General features: G+C 41.7%; 1 protein-coding gene across 9 annotated transcripts; it reads right to left on the reverse strand.

Annotated features, from left to right (window-relative positions):
* Positions 1-937: 937 nt before the first annotated feature.
* On the reverse strand, positions 938-18,093 carry LOC136437437 (lysine-specific histone demethylase 1A-like). Of its 9 annotated transcripts, none has more exons than XM_066432084.1 (18): positions 17,668-18,093; positions 15,166-15,331; positions 14,695-14,840; positions 14,064-14,142; positions 13,828-13,920; positions 13,539-13,645; positions 13,059-13,140; positions 12,369-12,463; positions 11,719-11,757; positions 10,809-10,951; positions 9,409-9,499; positions 8,256-8,390; positions 7,980-8,053; positions 7,100-7,344; positions 5,918-6,105; positions 5,042-5,284; positions 2,567-2,713; positions 938-1,941 (listed from the first exon to the last, which is right to left on the reverse strand). In XM_066432084.1, the coding sequence occupies exons 1-18, from the start codon at positions 17,947-17,949 to the stop codon at positions 1,753-1,755; spliced, it is 2,544 nt and encodes an 847-aa protein (XP_066288181.1). In that variant the 5' UTR covers positions 17,950-18,093; the 3' UTR covers positions 938-1,752. The 9 variants fall into 9 exon arrangements, with proteins under 9 accessions (XP_066288181.1, XP_066288199.1, XP_066288192.1 ...); XM_066432102.1 differs by having other exon boundaries at positions 15,184-15,331; positions 17,668-18,092; XM_066432095.1 differs by having other exon boundaries at positions 938-1,944; positions 7,100-7,347; positions 11,719-11,736; positions 17,668-18,092.
* Positions 18,094-18,289: the final 196 nt, after the last annotated feature.

Raw genomic sequence — 18,289 nt, forward strand, 5'->3', positions numbered from 1 at the left:
ATGTGGGACACAGGCAGCTATTGCTGGTGTGATGACCCAGCCATAAATACCCGTTTTTACACCTGGGCGGAGTGAGGAAAGTCATGTTAAGTGCCTTTCCCATTGGCACAACATCGGTGGCGTCAGGGAATTCGAATATTAAGATAGATCAAAGTTTGATACTGGCCTAGATAGGAAATTCTCCACAATATGACATGTACACCACCACAAGGTGAAAAATCCAATCATCTATGACATTGCCCAGCCAAAGACATGACCACAGGTTGACACTTTCCCTACAAAAGACAAGCAAGCAAAGGGGGGAAGGTTCATCCCTTCAAGACAGATCTCTTTGAAACCTTCAAGATCAACAACTCCTTGGACAGTATGCCACCAGATAGATACCGCCCTGTGGCCTATGACCTGTGCAATCAATCTTACTGTCTTTAAACAGACAGCAGAGATGTATTCGCACAGGAGCCGCCACACTGAGGGAAGGTGTGTTGACAGATCTTCAAACGGCTTAGCAGACAAGTCAACAATCTCTGCCGTGTCTTGCGTACAAACATGCAGAGAGTAAATAAACCCAGGCCTTAGGTGAACGAACCCAAGTTAGTGACTTGGGACAAAATCCTATTAAAATGCAATCATCTAGTTCCAGCCTATCTTCCCTTTCCAAGGCTAATGTCGCACAAAGGAGGTTAAAATCATAGGAGGTTAAAATCAACCTCCTTGGTCACACACACTGCACAATGATGTTAGAATTGAGTCCAATATGCAAATTGCGACATACTACATGTAGATGCAACTAGAGTGCACGCACACAGGCACACACACATACACGCATGCACATGTATGTGCATATGGGCCCTCTCCCTTGTCAACTTACAAAGAAAGTTTTATCGGACACAATATCAGGAAGTATTTTAAGTAACCAATAAGTCATAGACCGACAAAATACAATGGAAACTCTTTTTATTAATAAGTTATATGCTGGTAAAATGTAACAGACATGGCGTCCTACATGTACACGTGACAAAGCTACTGCTTATATACAAAAGGTAAGCAATACAAAGACCCAGCACCATCTGTAGAACTATATCATCCTCCATAACATCTATTGAATCCCCCCAAAATAGTTTTCATCAGGTTGGTAGAACATAGGATATCTGGAGTTTCTTTTTACACAACCAGGTAATCTCACCTGCTGACGTTTCGGTGTCTGTCAGACACCTTCTTCAGAGCTTTTGACTGGAGTTCAGTGCCACCTACATTGGCTACTTAAAGCGTCGAGAAGCAGTACTCCAGTCAGAAGCTCTGAAGAAGGTGTCTGACAGACACCAAAACGTCAGCAGGTAAGATTCCTGGTTGTGTTAAAAGAAACTCCAAATATCCCATCTATTGAATCGTTCCAAACAGGACTTCAAGAAAATTGACACTTTTTAGAGTTGGTGGATGTCTACTAACATCACAGTCACAATACTCTGAAGGGGCTCACATTGGGGTATACCTCTATATGCTTGCTTTCTATTCTCGTATGCTGTAATATTTTACCATTAGCTATTTACAGATGCTAACAAATATCAAAACAAAATAGTATAACGTTTGACATCTTGTCACACAACAGCCATACCTTGAAGGAGTTGAGCTAATGTCATAGTTTTATACAAAGTCTTCATCGAGAACTTACAGATTTGTGTATCTATCCTCTAGTGCCTTCTGGTCATACATGTATACTTTTTCACTTATACGGTCCCTTTTTCAGTCCGACAGTTAGGTAACCACGACAGTAGGGGGTTGCTGTGTTTGTTGTTGGCGGTTCATCATGTAGGGAGCGCCGAGGAACTGGTCAGCGATACGTCCCGCCTCTCGGAGTCCGCTGAGCATGGCTCCGTGGACCGTGGCTGGGTAGTTCCGTATGGTGTGCTCGCCACCAAAGAACAGTCGCGGCATGTTACTGGCCTGCTGAAGTAGGCGAAAGAGGAATATGAAATGTCAATGACTTATAAAAGTATAACAGTCAAGTTCACGCTTTTCCTTTTAAATTCTTACTAACTGATTTTAACGTAATCTAGTCCTTCCAGATATATCAACGAGTATTCTAAGATAGTCTGAAAGTCAGTTACTATCTAGCAAGATGCTGTCTTCAGTATTGTTTTCAGCCTTGCAGAGTATGCATCATTCTTCAGACTTCTATCTGGGCAACTAGTTAGGCAAAACTAGTATACCAGTATAGTCCATCTGGTGTTATCCTATATTAGTTAGGCAAAATTTATCTCAATACAGTCTAGTCAGAAATGGGGAAAAATCTGTGGAATAATAACAACAGACTTCAGTGTTCTTCTTAGTCTAAATGCCAGACCCCCAATCTCTAAAATATCTATAAGAAAAATTAGATATTTTATAAATTTAGAGATTGAGGATCTGGCATCCAGGCCATGTTCTTCCTGAGTTTTGGGTTTTGTGCTGCTAATTCCATCACTCTAATTGCTTGAAATCCCAGTTTTACCCATCCTTTTGCACTGTGCTTCTAAGTGCTTTTATCTCTACAGAAGATGTTACAGGTTCTACAGTAACTAGGCCTCACCTGTGGTGTACCTGGGACCACTGGACTGGGCGCAACAGGTGTTGCCATCAGGTCGTAGTCGTTACCTGACGACCCTGCCGCTACGTAGGAGTACGATCCTCGGGACCACGGATCTGCTCGCCACCGCGTCACTACAGTCTCCTTGGGCTGAAAACACACATACATGTATTGATCTTTATGTATGAAAATAAACCTGTACAAGATTTGTGGAAAACTATAGTTGTTTGTCTGAAGATCAGTTACTATCTAGCAAGACAGTGTCCTCAGTGGTGGCCTCAGCCTTGCAAATTATGCATCATTCTTCAGACTTTTACATCAATATTTCATCAAGACAAACTTCAGTGAATGAAACAAGCAGCATAAAAACTAGTTCTGCTTCAAATCATATTTGAAGAAATTGTTTTCAATTTTCAAGGCTAAGCTTAAGGCTTTACGTTGAATGTCAAGACACAATTTTAGAACAGTCAGCTATGAAACTGACTTGAAGTGAACTTGTTTCTCAATGTGTGCTTGATCCAACGGATAGTAAAAATTAAACTATCTTTTCTCACTTAGGCCATGTTGATTTGATGATATCAGCGTGCGTGCATCAATTTTCGTCCGTTTCCAAACAAAACATAAAAAGTTTTTGGCCATACCGTATTTCTTCTAATAAAGGACGCACTTTTTTGACATTTCAACCTTCAAGATGAGGCTTCAGGTCAAAGCCAAAGTCGGGTGCGCACTTTATTTAGGTTTTCTCTCGAGAAAAGTCGCGACGCAAGTCAGGAAGTCACCGATTATTACCCCAGCAGGCTAGCCCCGTCACTTCGCCGACACGCAACGATAATTTATGCATGTTCTGTTCTTATTCATGTTCTTATGTTTACAGGATAACGATGCTACATCATACGTATATTTTTGAAAAGGTATTCTAGATATAAAAATAATCGATTTAGCGATATTAAATATCAAATTATGAGACACCAAATAACGCAGGGTGTTTTCAACCGCGCGACTATTTCAGTGTGTCGGGCTGGCCATAATTTCGTAACCCAGGCCACGCCGCTTGTACTACGCCGCTTGCGACGTCAATAATTTCCTAACCACCCACACTGCTGCAAATATGGGCACATCGTGCGAATCTGTAGATATTAATAATCAAAAACGTAATAGCTAGAATCTGAAATGTTCCAGAGTTCGCTTCAGCGGGAGTTTTGTTTTTGTTTTGACGGATAAAACGTGAAAACCCACGCCGCTTTCGGCACACTTCCGGGTTCATTGATCGCTAAAGTTACGCAAAATCCGCCATCAATCCGCAAATAAATGTATGCTTTCCCGAAAATATCTTTTGGTCTTGCATTTTCTTCATCGTAATGTTGCTATGTAGTCGATAAAACCGCGTTTTTATTGCGTTTTCATGTGTAACATTTCAGACAAAGAAAAAAACCTGAACCGCGATTCTGCTGCCCCATGATGCACTTCGTCTGCAAAATTCCCGCCTTCAGCTGCAGCAGCAACCAATCAGAGACGCGTAATGCGATCATGTGACGAGGATTACGTAATACGCGAAATGCATCTTGGGGCAGCAGAATTTAAACAATATGGCGGCGGGCGAACACGGCGAAATGAAATGATTTGTCAATGCAACGCTGTATTTTGCGGCATAAATGCCGAGAGACGAACTTTTATTTTATCTCAAAATGAGTTTTACACGTTTGTCTTTGACTAGCCCGGTAGAAATCAAGCGGATCGTCGGCTGGTCCTTCAATATCAAGGAAGTTTGTCAGATATTCTGGCGCGAGGTTCTCAGCGTGACGTTTAAACTTCAAAACTTTTTACTCAAAATCTTGAGCGGAGGGTTAAGTGTTGACCCCAAATAATGGTATCATGTTTTCCCGAAAGTTCCTTGAAAATGGAACAATTAAGAAAGACACCAGGACTTCATAGCGTGCCGAATACCGGGGCGTGGTCACATCTTGGAGACGCGCCGAGCGACGGCGGCAGATCGGGGGTGCGCACTTTATTAAGGTTTTTCTGTGAAGTATCTCAGCTGGCGTGATTGGGGTTGCGGTGAAGCCCAAATCGGGGGTGCGCACTTTATTTGGGGTGCGTCCTTTATTAGAAGAAATACGGTACTGTAAATTGTAAAAAGCAGCTGCAAAATGAGAAAATACATGCTGTGAATTGCAAAAAATATTTCAGAAAACGGATACTAATGTTGTAGAGTGTCAAAGTCAATTCTAAAGTCAAAGAAGACATTTTGAAAGAACAATAATCAATAATTAAGAATCTATATTTCGGTATACCATACTCTGTGTGGTTAGTTTTGTTCATCCTTACCATATAGATTTCATGGTGAGGGTAACTTTTTTCTGCTAAACATTTTTTCATTCACACGCTCGCATCAGTTTTGGAGTGCCCAGAAGATGTCATCCATATAATCAAATTAACATGGCCTTTCTACATGTGAGTTGAGTAGTCTGTATGCTTTACCTGAGGCACTGCACTGTTGCCAAATATGCCCTTCAGAACAGTGATGGCCCGACCAACGATCACGTCATCGCTAACGTTCTCCATGATGGCGGCCGCCTCTCCGGCCACCAGCGCGATGAGCGTCGGCGCTTTGTACAGGTTCCAGAAGAGGAAGAGTTCCCCGCGGCTGGCTGTGGTGCTGCCGACGTGGCCGAAAAGGTTCACGTTGGGGTCCCAGAACACACGGTCAAAGCACAACACAACCTGGTGACAAAACATGCACAATGTTAGAAATTTAGAGTGTTCGTACCATAGCTTCACTAAAAGATGCAATAATACAAAGAAATCTAAGGATTAACTCATGGCCCACTTGACTTACAATGCCAATGGCAAGTAAACATGGAAAGATGCTTTGTGTTTATTGTTTCTTGGTTAGCATGACGGCACATATGTATGTGTGACAGAGCAATCCAACAATTTTAACTAAGATCTAGTACTCGATCAACCTGAAAATAATGAATCTGTACTTTGTAGGCATTTTGACAGAAAGTATTGTATAAGGTCATGTTCATATATATAAGGATGATGGCCTGCCTACAGTTTCCAATGTGTCGGAAAAGCTATATGCAACGAACAAAATTCTGATGCAACATTGACCAAACATCCAATAGAAACTGTGATGAATTCCATTGTAACTACATCAACTACATGAAAACAGCTCCTGAACATGCCTGATAACACATTGCAACTGAGATACCAGGCTAGGTACCAAGGGTTAAAAGGTGTCTTAGACTAGCTATTGTTGACAGTTGACTTTAATAAACACAAACAATTAACCAGCCAGGCTGATCACCTTGGGTCCTGCGTATGCACATTATCTTGTGAGACAGTGCTTACCTTATTGAGATTGCCATAGCCCATGCGGTGGACGGCGGCCATTTTCCACTCTGGCAGGGGTGGGAAGAACTGCACGGCGGGCGGCTGTTGTTTCAGCACGCCTAGGGGGAGGGTACAGAGGACGGCGTCACACTTGTACGTGTACGTCGAACCTCCGCTTCTCAGATTCTGTGCAACCACCTCGCATCCTAGACAGTAGGGGTACATGGTGTCAGAAGATACAATGTAGGCTAACTGTACAACTTATGACACATGTTCAAATCAAATACAGTGTGAAGAATTTCAAACCATGATATTAAAAACTTGGCATTAAAGCATGTAACAAAGGAGTAGAATGTCAGCTAAAGCTGATGATATACTGTAAATGCAGAAATATTCGCGGCAGTTTTATTTTCACGGTGAACTCTTTACCGCGAACTTTAAACTACTGCAAAAAGTCATTTCATTGTGTGACTGTAGCGCTACAATTGTTTCGAACACGAACTCAAAACCACCGTGAACACTCCATTTTCTCCCCACCGTGAAATTAAATCCCAACGAACATTTCTGCATTTACAGTAAGCTGAAATAAAAGCTCACAATAACGGAAGTAGGCAGAACTTGAGCTGAGAGAAAAGAAGAAAAAAAATCGTCAGTTTCTGATGTTCAAAGTCAGAATCTACTATCCAGCCACTGTCATGAGTTCACCCATTAAGGGATGCCTTCAGCTCTTCTTCTAGATCATCCTCCTTTGAACAAGAAACAAAAATAAAACAAGTCAACAAAGGTTATAAAATAAGTGAGTAACAAACAGGGTTGTTTCCAGCTTTAAACTTTTTCCATCCCACTCTTTGTTTGGGAGTCCATGTTGTTCATTTTCGTTCCTAAATCTGTCATTCTAATCTTACGAAAACACATTTTCAACAGTTTCATGTCATGACGATCAGAATTTTTGGACAGACAGGCTGAAATTTTTGTTCATTCCATCCCAACAAATAAATTTCAGTCCTAGGACGGAGGGACGGGTCCTGGAGACAGCCCTGGAAACAAATGGAGAGTCATCCTCCTCAAGGCAGGGCCACTATTGCTCGGTTCGTTACCTCGCGTAGGGGTCCTGCTATTCCAAGCTGGTATGGGCTTTTGGCGACGTTACTGACACTTGCTCATGAATAATTAATGAGGTGTAATTTGAAAGGCTCTGACCTGAGGGTGTGTAGCGGACTTGTCTGATTGCTGTGTTCAGCTTGATGTCTAACCCTTCCGACAGCGCCACCGGTAGACACGAGTAGCCGTTTCGCACCGTGAGATGGCTCCCCGAGAACTCGAAGTCGTCGTCCTGGTCCCAGTGTTTGAGCGACAGGGTCGAGAGAGGCGTGGCGTTGGCGAACTCCAGGTTCGCAAAGTGCCAGTCCAGGATTTGCCGATCTCTTGATGATAGATAGACATCACTGCTTTGTAGCACCAAGACACAGAGAGAGAAGTGGTGAGTACAATGACGTGCTCAAGACTTAGTGATCATGAAAAATGTAGCAGGAGTAGAAATACAGGTTTAAAAGGTAGCTAGAGGTAGCGTGCGTAGTCCAGTGGTTAGCGATCTTGCCTCTGGAACTAGAAGCCCTGGGTTCGATCTCGGCTGTGTCGCTCACCCGACATGCACGCTACCGGAAAGGGTCGCAGTCCTTCGGACGGGACGTTAAGCCGTGGTCCACTGTTCATTGTGCTTGTCGAAAAGAGCTAGGGGAATTTCCCCAGTACAATGAACCTGTAAATACTGTACATAGCATCTGTCTAAGGCAGAGTTCATCCCTCTCCTTCCACCTCCTTTTACAGTGTACCTCCCCAAGGTCAGGTGCCCATTTTTACATTTTTACAAGTAAAACTTGGTTGAAGCGAGGGAAGTCGGGTAAAATGCCTTTCCTAAGGGCACAACATCGGTGACATATCAGGGGATTCGAACCTAGGACCTATGGGTTCTGGGTCACATACCCTAACCATTGCATACACGACGCCACGCAAATGCAGAGAAAGCACAAAAAGCAGAGGACAGTGAAGGACAGGATGTGAAAAAAGCATCAGCTACAACCTTGGTGGGTTGGCCTCCAACTCGGACAGTTTCTCTTCCAGACCATTCTGCTGTGATGTCAGCTCATCAAACTCCTACAATCGAACACAAGTTTCAAATATCATTCAACCATTATGTTTGGTAACAACAACAAAAACTTTAGACTTAAAAAAGGAAAAGCATGACATTTGAAATCTAACTTGATCTAATTAAGCAATAAATCTGAGTCAGGCCTAAATTTGGACAAGGCTTTGCAACATGGCATCTACTACACATGTATGTAGTTTCCTAGCATACCTTGCAAGTTGTAGACAGATCCCTGTGCTTGCTTTTTACTAAGAACTCGGCTGTGATGTCCCGGGGTGGTTTCACCTCGGATGCTTCCTTCCACTGGCCATGGAGCTCTTTGATCTTCTCAAACAAACTCGTCAACTGAAATGTGCATATAAAGAATCAAATTCTGTTGGCAAAGACAATTATGTTTTGTCTTCCAGGTTTGAAAAATTGCGGCCCACTACTGTCGTTCTTAATACTGTACATGCAGAAATGTTAGCAGGAATTTAATTTCATGGTAGGGAGAAAATGGAGTGTTTGCGGTGGTTTTGAGTTTGCGTTTGGAACAATAGTGGCGCTACAGTCACACAATGGAATGGCTTTTCGCGGTGGTTTGAAGAGTTCACAGCGAAAACCGTGAACATTAAACCACAGCAAACATTTCTGCCTTTACAGTATTACAGTGAGGATAATACAGTAACTGTTATGACTGAGACCAGATCTAGAGTCAGGAACAGCAAGGGTGACTTCACAAGGCAACTAGCCTTCAGGTCTCCAAGGTAATCATCATTCTGTGGTCAACAGTCTCTTTTCCAACCTACTGAAACTTAAGGAACTCTTGATGTCATATACAGCATTGGGCATGGCAGATTTAATTTTTTTAGGTACATGTATTAACATGATTCAAGAATGGAATTTGTGATTCCTGGTAAAAGTTGCCACTACTTATCATATTTCAACTGAGCAATGAACAGTCTTTCTATTAATTTTACACAGGGTTCTCACCAGAATATTCTACAGCCTGGGGGTAAGGTACAAAAAGCCAACTTTTCATGGGGTAAGTCAAACACATGGATTGTCAAAGACATGACCACAACAGGGGGTGGCATCGTCCTGAGGAAAGTTTAAAATCCAAACAATCTGAGACACTATTTCGTGCATTTGGACAAAGTTTTTCCTATGTTACAGCCTTATTGCTGAGCCAAATGACACAGAGCTACCCAGAAAGAAACACCCCTAAGCTGGTTGTAAGATGTGTACAGCATCTAACTTGTATAACAGCATATGTAAATCACAGCATAGGGGTTCCAAATCATAGCGTAGGTGGCCACACACTCAAACTATGGTAGCTAGAAGACTTCAACTGATCCTGGAGGATGAATGTACGGTGCCAAACCTTCTGCTGGTTTCCCTTCATCTCCTCCTGTAGTTTGATGATGTTCCTGATGTGTTCACACTGTTTCTCCTTCACATGCTTCTCCTGCAACCTGCAACACGGAACATGGGGACAGTTGGTGGTCTGCTTTAGGTCAGTGATATGCTGTAATCCTTTAAACTTTTGCTGCGGTTTTATTTTCATGATTTGTGCAGTGATCTCTCCAGTGTGAATTCATTGCACAGCAAATACAAATGTACATCTCATTGTACTGTACTACAGAACTGTATAATAAAATACTGGATACCATAGTACTACCATTCAAATCTAAACCAACTAGGGGGCCCAAACCTACACCACTTCTTTATTACATCACAAGCTATCAGCCACCTAAAAATCAAGACCATAGCACGTCAAGGTCAAAAGATACAAAGACGGAAGTTCTGCTGCAGTACCAAGGTCACATACCAGGGGGCCTTGAACTTCGGCTTCACAACACCTGCCCACATACCAAATATCGTAATCCATCAAGAGGTTCTTGAGTTATGCTGACTACAGTAGTGTGGGAACACAAACAGACAGACAAACAGACACACCCAAAACTGTACCTCCACTTTTCATGGAGACAATAAAACAATGCCATGGTCCTTACTTAATAATATAACAAGCTCCAGTGCACAGTCAAAATCTCAAGATTCTTGTCTTATTATGTTTTGTCTTCCAGATTTGAAATATTGTGGCTCACTACTGTTGTCCTTAATATAAGTAGTATCCAGTATTAGATTATTGATTATAGTATTATTGATGATATTATTGATCAATATTAGTGATGATAATACAGTTATGACTGAGACCAAAGTCAGGAAACAGCTAGGATGACTTCATAAGGCAACCTGCCTTCAGGTCTCCAAGGTAATCATCATTCTGTGGTCAACAGTCTCTTTTCCAACCTACTGAAACTTTAGGAACTCTTATACTATTTCTACCATTCAAATCATTTCAACCATTCAATTTGCAGGCCATCACGTGCAGAAACAACTACTACAGGCTCTCGTTCTTCCCTCGGACCATCAAAGAGTGGAACGAACTTGAGCCTGGTGTGGCGGAGGCGGGGTCCCTCTCCCAGTTCAAAACCTTACTGGGGAAGACCCTGCTGCACTGAGCCACCCCTACATGTCCTTGTATATAAATATATGTATTACAGTACTAACTCACTAAATTCACTTGTCCTGTCCTCTGCACACACAAATTCAGTTGTTTATGTTCCTTAGCGCCTTTCCTTTATTTTCCCTTCGTTTTATTTGTACCGGGCACATGTGTTGTATCTAACCCATGCGCAACTGCTGATAATCTCAGATATGAGGCTAAGCAGTAAAGAAGAAGAAATCTAAACCAACAAAACAGAAGACCATGGTCCTTACTTGATAACCAGCTCCAGAGCTTGTCCCAGGGACACAGGTTTGCCCTCCAGGTAGTTGAAGTCCAGGTGATGGGAGAGGTACGATGTCGCTTCCAAGAGCCGGTTAAACTCTCGCTCCACCATCTCGTCCTTGTCCTTGGACACCTGCGACAAAACAGGACCAGTAGGGTTGTGAAAAAGCGCATCTAATTGTCTTAAATAGGTTGCAAAATAGTCTTGTGGTTAGGGTTGTTGACTTAGAATCCAAAGGTTCTGGGTTTGAATCCCTAGCAGGCCCCAATGATGTACCATTGGGGAAGGCTACACCGATTTCCTCACTCGACTAAGAAAATGAGTACCTACGTAGCTTTGGTTAGGGACGTCTTCTCAGATGGGTCGTAAGTCAATAATAAAGAAATAAAGGCAGGAGAGTCACACCTTGAGCATGTTAAAATCTCACTGCACTTATTGAAAAGAGTAGGGAATGTAGGGATCCTTTCAATGTGAGTGGATCAAGCCTTACAGTTTGGTCTTTCGCAACTTGTACCTACATGTATTTCACAAAACTGTTGTGTTACAGTTGTATATCTAAAGGCGGTTTACCACTTATGCGAAATAAACCAATAAACACACAAAAATACTTCATCTGATAGTGGTTGATGGGGATCAGAAAACATCAGTTTTCATTGAAAAAAATATCTTTTAGGAAAGGATGCCTAAAAGTTTGCATGCATTGGTAGGGGCAAGAAAATTTCCATGCAAGACCCTGCTTAACTTTCAATATGGAATTATCTTCAGAGCTTGGATGGTTAGCAGTAACAGCATGCATGGACTACTACAGAACATGTCATGTTTTTGGCGACACATGAGGGGAGGAGCCGATACAAGGGCTACCATTAAAATGAGTAGATACTAAGCTGAGTGATACGTACGAGCTTACATCTACCCTCCTGGGTTTGGCAGCCGGCCGTCAACATACAAAAGAAGACAGACAAGTTTAAGTACACATTCAAATCACAAGTATAATGCACAAACAGCCAACTGACTGTAGTATATAAAATATTACATAACACTGCAAACAATCAATTTGGGCCATTTTGAATGTTCTAAATCAAAGATAACATTGTTAATTGCTCTGTACAAAATGTATAAGCCATCACCATTTTTCGGCAGGGTAAAACATTGAAAATTTGCCTGCTATGGTGCTTGGCTTCTGTGTAACTTCAAGTTACTGCATGGCTTGAAACTCATTTTTGTGAATAAGTGCACGGGTGCACAGAAAAATATTTGGTTCAATTAAGTAGAATGTCAGCTAAACCTAATTACAAACCTTACTGCTCCTCTTCATTGCTTGAATCTGAAATTCTACGACCAATTTTAATAATTGATATAAGAAAGGTTTTCTCATTTTTTCAGATTCGGAAATGTCAAGAGTATATGCCGTGTCAAGAGTATATACATGTGTTACCCTACACAAATATCTAGTTCCAGTCAAATATTAGATGCACAGATCCAATTTTGGGTGCACAAAAGTGCACATGCACCTAGTATTTTGAGCGCTGCACTTAGCGATATCACCTACCGTTTGCCCATCCCCCTCATGGAGTGGACATTTCTGTCTGATCTTACTCAGGTGCATGTCAATCTGCCGACTCAGCACAGTCACTGGGTTTCCACCTGGACAGGTCAACACAACATCAAGTAGTCAATAAGTGTCAAAACATGCACTTAGATATGACGTTACTTTGACAATGAACATAGAAAACAAGTCCTGAGCTCTAAAGCAAACTTCCAAACCAAAGGTTGTGACTTTGGGTCAAAACATGAACTTAGATATGATGTTACTTTGCCAATTAAGATAGAAAACAAGTATGTACTGAACTTCTCTACAAATCTAAGGATATCCTTTCTGTTTTATTGAAAAGTTCTAAATCAGTGGTTATGACATTTTGTGCCAACGATAAGTATCAATATACTGTAAATACAGAAATGTTCGCGGTGGTTTTATGTTTGCGGTTAAAAACACTGCAAAAATTTTTGCCCACCAATGACTGTAGTGCTACTATTGTTTCAAACGCAAATTTAAAACTATTGTGAACACTCCATTTTCTCCCTACCGCGAAATAAAAACCATGCGGACTTAAATGCATTTAGTCTGCCATCTTTAACTTTCTGCTTACCCTGGGTCTGTCTATGAGTATGAACTCAATGGTTGTAGAGGTCAGCAGAGAGGTCGTTCAAAAATTGAGCGAGTTAACAAAGCCTGACTTACCCAGCCCTGTTACTACCATTGCCCCTAGGTCTGCCACGTAGTTGCCCTTCCGGAAAGTGGCAACCCTCCCTCCAACTCGGTCCTGAGGAAAAACAAATGACCAAAGTTGGTACATTTGTATTTATACTGAACAGTGCAGTCGTTACTTAGTTCAATATCGTCAATATAAAAAGGACAAAATTTTCAATCCCATGTTTGATAAGACAGTTGCACAGCATGTGTGCATGTGTGTGTGTGAAGATATATCAACAAGATATTAGGATACAATTGAAACCTCTTAGTTTTACAAATGTTCAGTTTAACTTGTAAGAACACAGGTGTCCATGTCAGATACTATCTAGCAAGAGACCGGCTTCAGAAGGGTCTAGCCTTCAGGTCTCAGTTGTATACATCATTCTCTGGACAAGTTTACACGTAAATTTGATAGTTTAACTATTGACATTTGCCACAACATAACCAATACATCATAGATAGTCTTACCCTTGCTTCTAAGACGGTGACATCCATGCCGAAACACTGTAGCTGACGCGCTGCTGATAGTCCTGATACACCTGCACCAATCACTATCACTTTTCCTATCTTCTTGGCTGTACGGAAGGAAAAAGTTCGACAAATCTTGTTACTGCTTGTAAAAATGTGTCTTAACCACTTAATCATTGCATTCAAAACTTGATGTCAAAGTCTTATCTACTAAATCTTTTTTATTCAAAATTTGATGAGGGACATATGCAACCAACAAAATTAAAAACATGGCTATAGCACCACATACTTGGGAAGGGTTTGATGCGCTTGTACACGCCAAAGTTGATGTAGCCATGTCTCTCCAAGTAGCTGTGGACCCTCATCACCAAAGTGGTATCACCTGAAAATACATGGAAGCACTGTAACATTAACATAGTGGAGAATGTGAAGAAATATGTGCTAAGAGGTCAGATAACATGTTTTGCTGTTTATTCTGGCATACATGTATTTTTGTGGTAAATAAAAATAACACATCCTACTTACTGTTGTATGGTGCCTCTATTTGTGGCAGGGCATTCTCAAAAGTCAGCTGCAACTTGGGGTTCTCCAACCAAAGCTGAAGCTGAAATGAGAAAATTAAAAAAATTGTCACATACAGTACAAACAAAAGACACTTGGAAAACACTTCACGTCTAACTTTCTTCCCTTGATACCTTGACACTGTTTTCTGGAAGGGAGGCATTGTAGTATTCAGGTCTTCTGACTATAAGTTGGACTCTAGCTTCATATTTACTTCATGTTCTCACCAATGATCATCTAACCTGGATCTAAACTCATTATGGTTTTTGACTCAATGATCAATCATAAATTGCAGTAGAGCAATCCAGTCATTCATAACCTTAATACTGAATACCTGTCCATCATTACAGTACTACATGTACTACTACTACTATGAACTAGTAGCATCCCAGGTCGATCAGAATTTTATGCTTGTCAGAGAATCAGCTTCCCAGGGTAAGGGGGCGCATGGTCAGGGCATGGGGGCGCTCGGCCCCTGTTCCCCTCTTTAGATGAACCCCTGAATTTGTTGGATGTAAACAGATAAATTAAGTATTTCTAGGTAATGTTGAACTTGAACAGAAATGATATGATGATATATTGCTTTTCTGCTTACAATTTTGTTTCTGATGTATAGAAACAGTTTCTGTGTCTGCTGTGGACTCTGGATGATATCGGGGAAGCAGGCCGCCTCCTGGGATGTCATCTTGTCGTGCGGCAGTCTACTCTGGAACGCTGCGCCTTCTAGACCCGTTACTGCATCTAAAACAACAAAATTGTACAGAGTCTTACTCTTAGTTCCAGTTCAGTAAAGGGTACTAAAGATTGTCTATACAGAATCATACACGATAGAAGGTTCACAACAAAGTCGCTTTCTTTCCCATTTTGTTGGCATAGAGCGTAATATTCGGGGTAGTCAAAAAGGGAAAACATTCATTGATTTGCATAGTTGAAAGTGCAAACTAGAACACTCTATAAGCCTTATAAGTTACAAAATGCAGCTGCAAAATGTCACTTGCAAGCACCAAATAGAGCTGAAATGACAAAATACAAATGTAGAAAATGGTGACGTTGATCATTTCCATACCAGAGAGGTAAGAGATACCTGTCTGTTCATCCTGATCGGAGTCTTCCTCGGGTTCTGGTGCAGCGTCTTCGATCTTCTTGTACTCCTTCTCCTTACGCTCTTCCTCGGAGTAGTACTCGTCTTCCGACAGGTTAGCTAGCTTCTCGTCCATCTCTCTGTACTCAACCTGGACACGTGAAGATGGAAAAGGAGAAGTAAATCGTGAAGAACTGTTCTGTTGGATGATGATGATGATGATGATGGAAAAGAATGTGAAAGTGCAAAACAGACATGATATGATTAATCAAAAGTATGTCTCCTTGGCTCATGCATGTAAATTATAATATTCTATTTCTACACGATAGAACTGAAAACTTACACTGATCTGATCTTGTAATCACGTGTTGAACTTGAAGAATTCTTCAACTTCAACACGCTTTAGTTTAAGTATCTCCTGTGGCTGTTGGAGGTTTTCAACATGTGTCATTGTGTGGTGTAAAATTATGTAATATGGTGTAACATCCATTACCATAATACCGCCACGTTTACTGCAATTTCTAAAGTGATACTAATTTAGCAAAGGAAAAACTCATTATTTTTTCCCGGTTACATGTCGATGTTATAGCTTACCTTTGCCACTTATGCTGTGTATGTTTTTTTGTCTCTCTTGGTCTCCTCAAAACGAAATATCGCAATAGTAAGATGTTGCCGAAATGCACCGAGAACGGGCGCGCGCACGGAAGGGGGTTCCATAATACCGCCAGCAAGAAACTCGGCAATCATCTCCCCGTTTTTCACCATTATACATCAGCTGTTGGCCCTTTCTTTCGGGGTAGTGCGTGCCCTAAATATACAACGATGTCTGGGGATTGAAAAAATCACTCGAAAACGGATGTTAACTGTTGCGAATTTTGATTTACTGTAGCCCGCCACAACTGCTATCACGTAAAACTTGCGTCTGGCGTTCTACTATGGTTCAGTTCACATAATGGCGACTTCGTTTTTAGTGTAACGGTCGTATTAATTGTTGGTCTTATCCGAAAATAAGGATCGTCAAGATCGTAACTAGTCCCGCGTGCCCACCACCCCTCGTAATTGATATCTTGAGGGTTAAAGTTGACACGACAGGTCTACTATGCCGCTGGGTATGAATCAGGAGCAGTTCTCTCATGAGGACCGGCGGCCGCAATGTTCGATCCAGTTATGGAAGAATCCCAAGTGTGCCATGCAAATAAAGACATTTTCTTTGGCTTTTTATCACAGAAGATTTATTGGTTTCAGAGTAAATCTTTATTACTAATTTTCGCCTCCCATGCAAATATAAATGGTATGGACGTGGGGTCCCCAGTTGCCGCGGAGGGGTGCAAATTGTTTGAACCGCGGTTTGGGACCAAACAATACAAGGCTTCATAATCCTACTATAGACTGTTGTTCCTTGGCGAAAAATTAATCTATAGATATTATGCATATTAGAGTGTGATGTATGTAGATGCAAATATTTCTCAGTGCTTTGTAGAAATTACACCCGCCCCTTCAAACTATTGGTTTCGCCGAGATTTTCGCGGGAAAATTTCATGTTACGCAATACGGGGGAGGAGCCAGTCTCGGGCGAAAACAATGAAAATGGCGACGTTCTATTTTGCGCCAGGCCAACCACAGTTACGGCGATTAAACAACCGTTCTTGACGATAGATCACACTTTGACACGAGTTGAAGGCCAGTAAAAGAAACTTTATTTTGCTGTTGTTTAAATAATCGTCTTGAGCTTAAAGCATGTGCTATTATTATATGCAAATCCAGCGAACAACGTGCGATGGCGTGATGATATGTTCTTCCCACGACGCGCTCGCCTGTCATGATAAGGGATCGAAAATATTTGACCTCGTTGTCTTCGAATGCCTCGTTATTGAGGCCTTTCTTAGAGTGTATTAAACACCTTGATGTCTGAAGTGTGCATACCGCGGAAATCACTGTTGCTGCACGAGTAGATCTCTTAAAATTCATCGCTTTTTAGATTTGGCGGTATTATGATTAGTGGCGGTATTATGGTAATGGGTGTTACTGTTGTAAACATCACTCCCTGGATATTCATTGATTTGCAATATTTTTGTATTTTTTATACAGGGTTGATCTAATTTAGAATGAAATGAAATAGTAGGGAAATCTGCTTTTTGTTTTTACCTAGGAGTTAATGTTACATAGAAGATTTAAAGGGCGTTCATCATCCAAATCACATGTATATGACATGTGCATATAAGCTAGTTCGGAGTTGTTACTACGCATGTGCAGTGTCAAAGGTGAAGGCCCCCGAGACGCGAACAAAGCCAGTCGGGGCGTTGTTATGCAAATCTAGACAGTTGTTATGCAAATCTAGACAATGTCCAGGCGAGCACTGTATACGAGCCGGGGGCCTTCACCTTTGACACTGCACATGCGTAGTAACAACTCCGAACTAGCTTATTCAAGGACACACAAAAAGCACGTTTTGTAACTTGCACAAAACAAAGGACGTTGAGGCCACACCTTCGCTCTCTTCCTCCGGCTGGTTCTCCGGCTCAGCGCCTCGGCATCAGCCGCCGCCGCAGGGTCTAGAGGAACCCCTCCAGGGTTCAGGAGGATCCCGTTCGTCCCTGCAGCTCCTAAGGAGACTGAATGTCCAGGCAAGGGCTGCTGCTGAGGGGCCTCCATCTTTATCTTCGGCGGTGGGCTGGAGCTGGCCGGCCGCTTCCTATTGTTCTCCTCCCCGTCCTGGGGCGGTAGCGGCCCTGGGTTCGGCTTCGGGGCGATAAGCTTGAACTGACTCATCTCTAGACTAAATCCCCAACCCTTAAGACTAATAAAATATTCAGATTCCTTCAAGAAAAATGAAAATTTCGACTAAAGAGATGGTGAAACGTGCCACAGCTTCTGCACAAAAACTCGCGATTTCCTGCGCACAACCAGGTGCGCATTAAACACATTATGCAAAGCTTTGAAAAAAGGCTCGATATTCGTCTCAACAATCTTCGTCAGAATTTACAACAACAAAATCAACTATTCCTGTCAAAAATAAACATTTTACTTCTAAAAGTATATTTGTAGGTATAGATTTAATATTATCGATGTTTATCTTAGTAGTAGTATGATAAAAGAAGTATATTTGTCT

The sequence above is a fragment of the Branchiostoma lanceolatum genome, chromosome 1 (assembly GCF_035083965.1).
Source record: "Branchiostoma lanceolatum isolate klBraLanc5 chromosome 1, klBraLanc5.hap2, whole genome shotgun sequence".
Lineage (NCBI taxonomy): Eukaryota > Metazoa > Chordata > Leptocardii > Amphioxiformes > Branchiostomatidae > Branchiostoma > Branchiostoma lanceolatum.

What these genes read in the sequence shown, in the direction of transcription:
- LOC136437437 (XM_066432055.1), bottom strand. Translation starts at nt 17,949, where the DNA reads ATGAGTCAGTTCAAGCTTATCGCCCCGAAGCCGAACCCAGGGCCGCTA. An exon ending in GCTCTGGAGCTGGTTATCAA is followed by an intron (nt 9,500 to 10,808) that starts GTAAGGACCATG and finishes TCCGTGTTGCAG; the next exon opens with GTTGCAGGAGAAGCATGTGA. An exon ending in GCAACAGTGCAGTGCCTCAG is followed by an intron (nt 2,714 to 5,041) that starts GTAAAGCATACA and finishes GTGTGTTTTCAG; the next exon opens with CCCAAGGAGACTGTAGTGAC.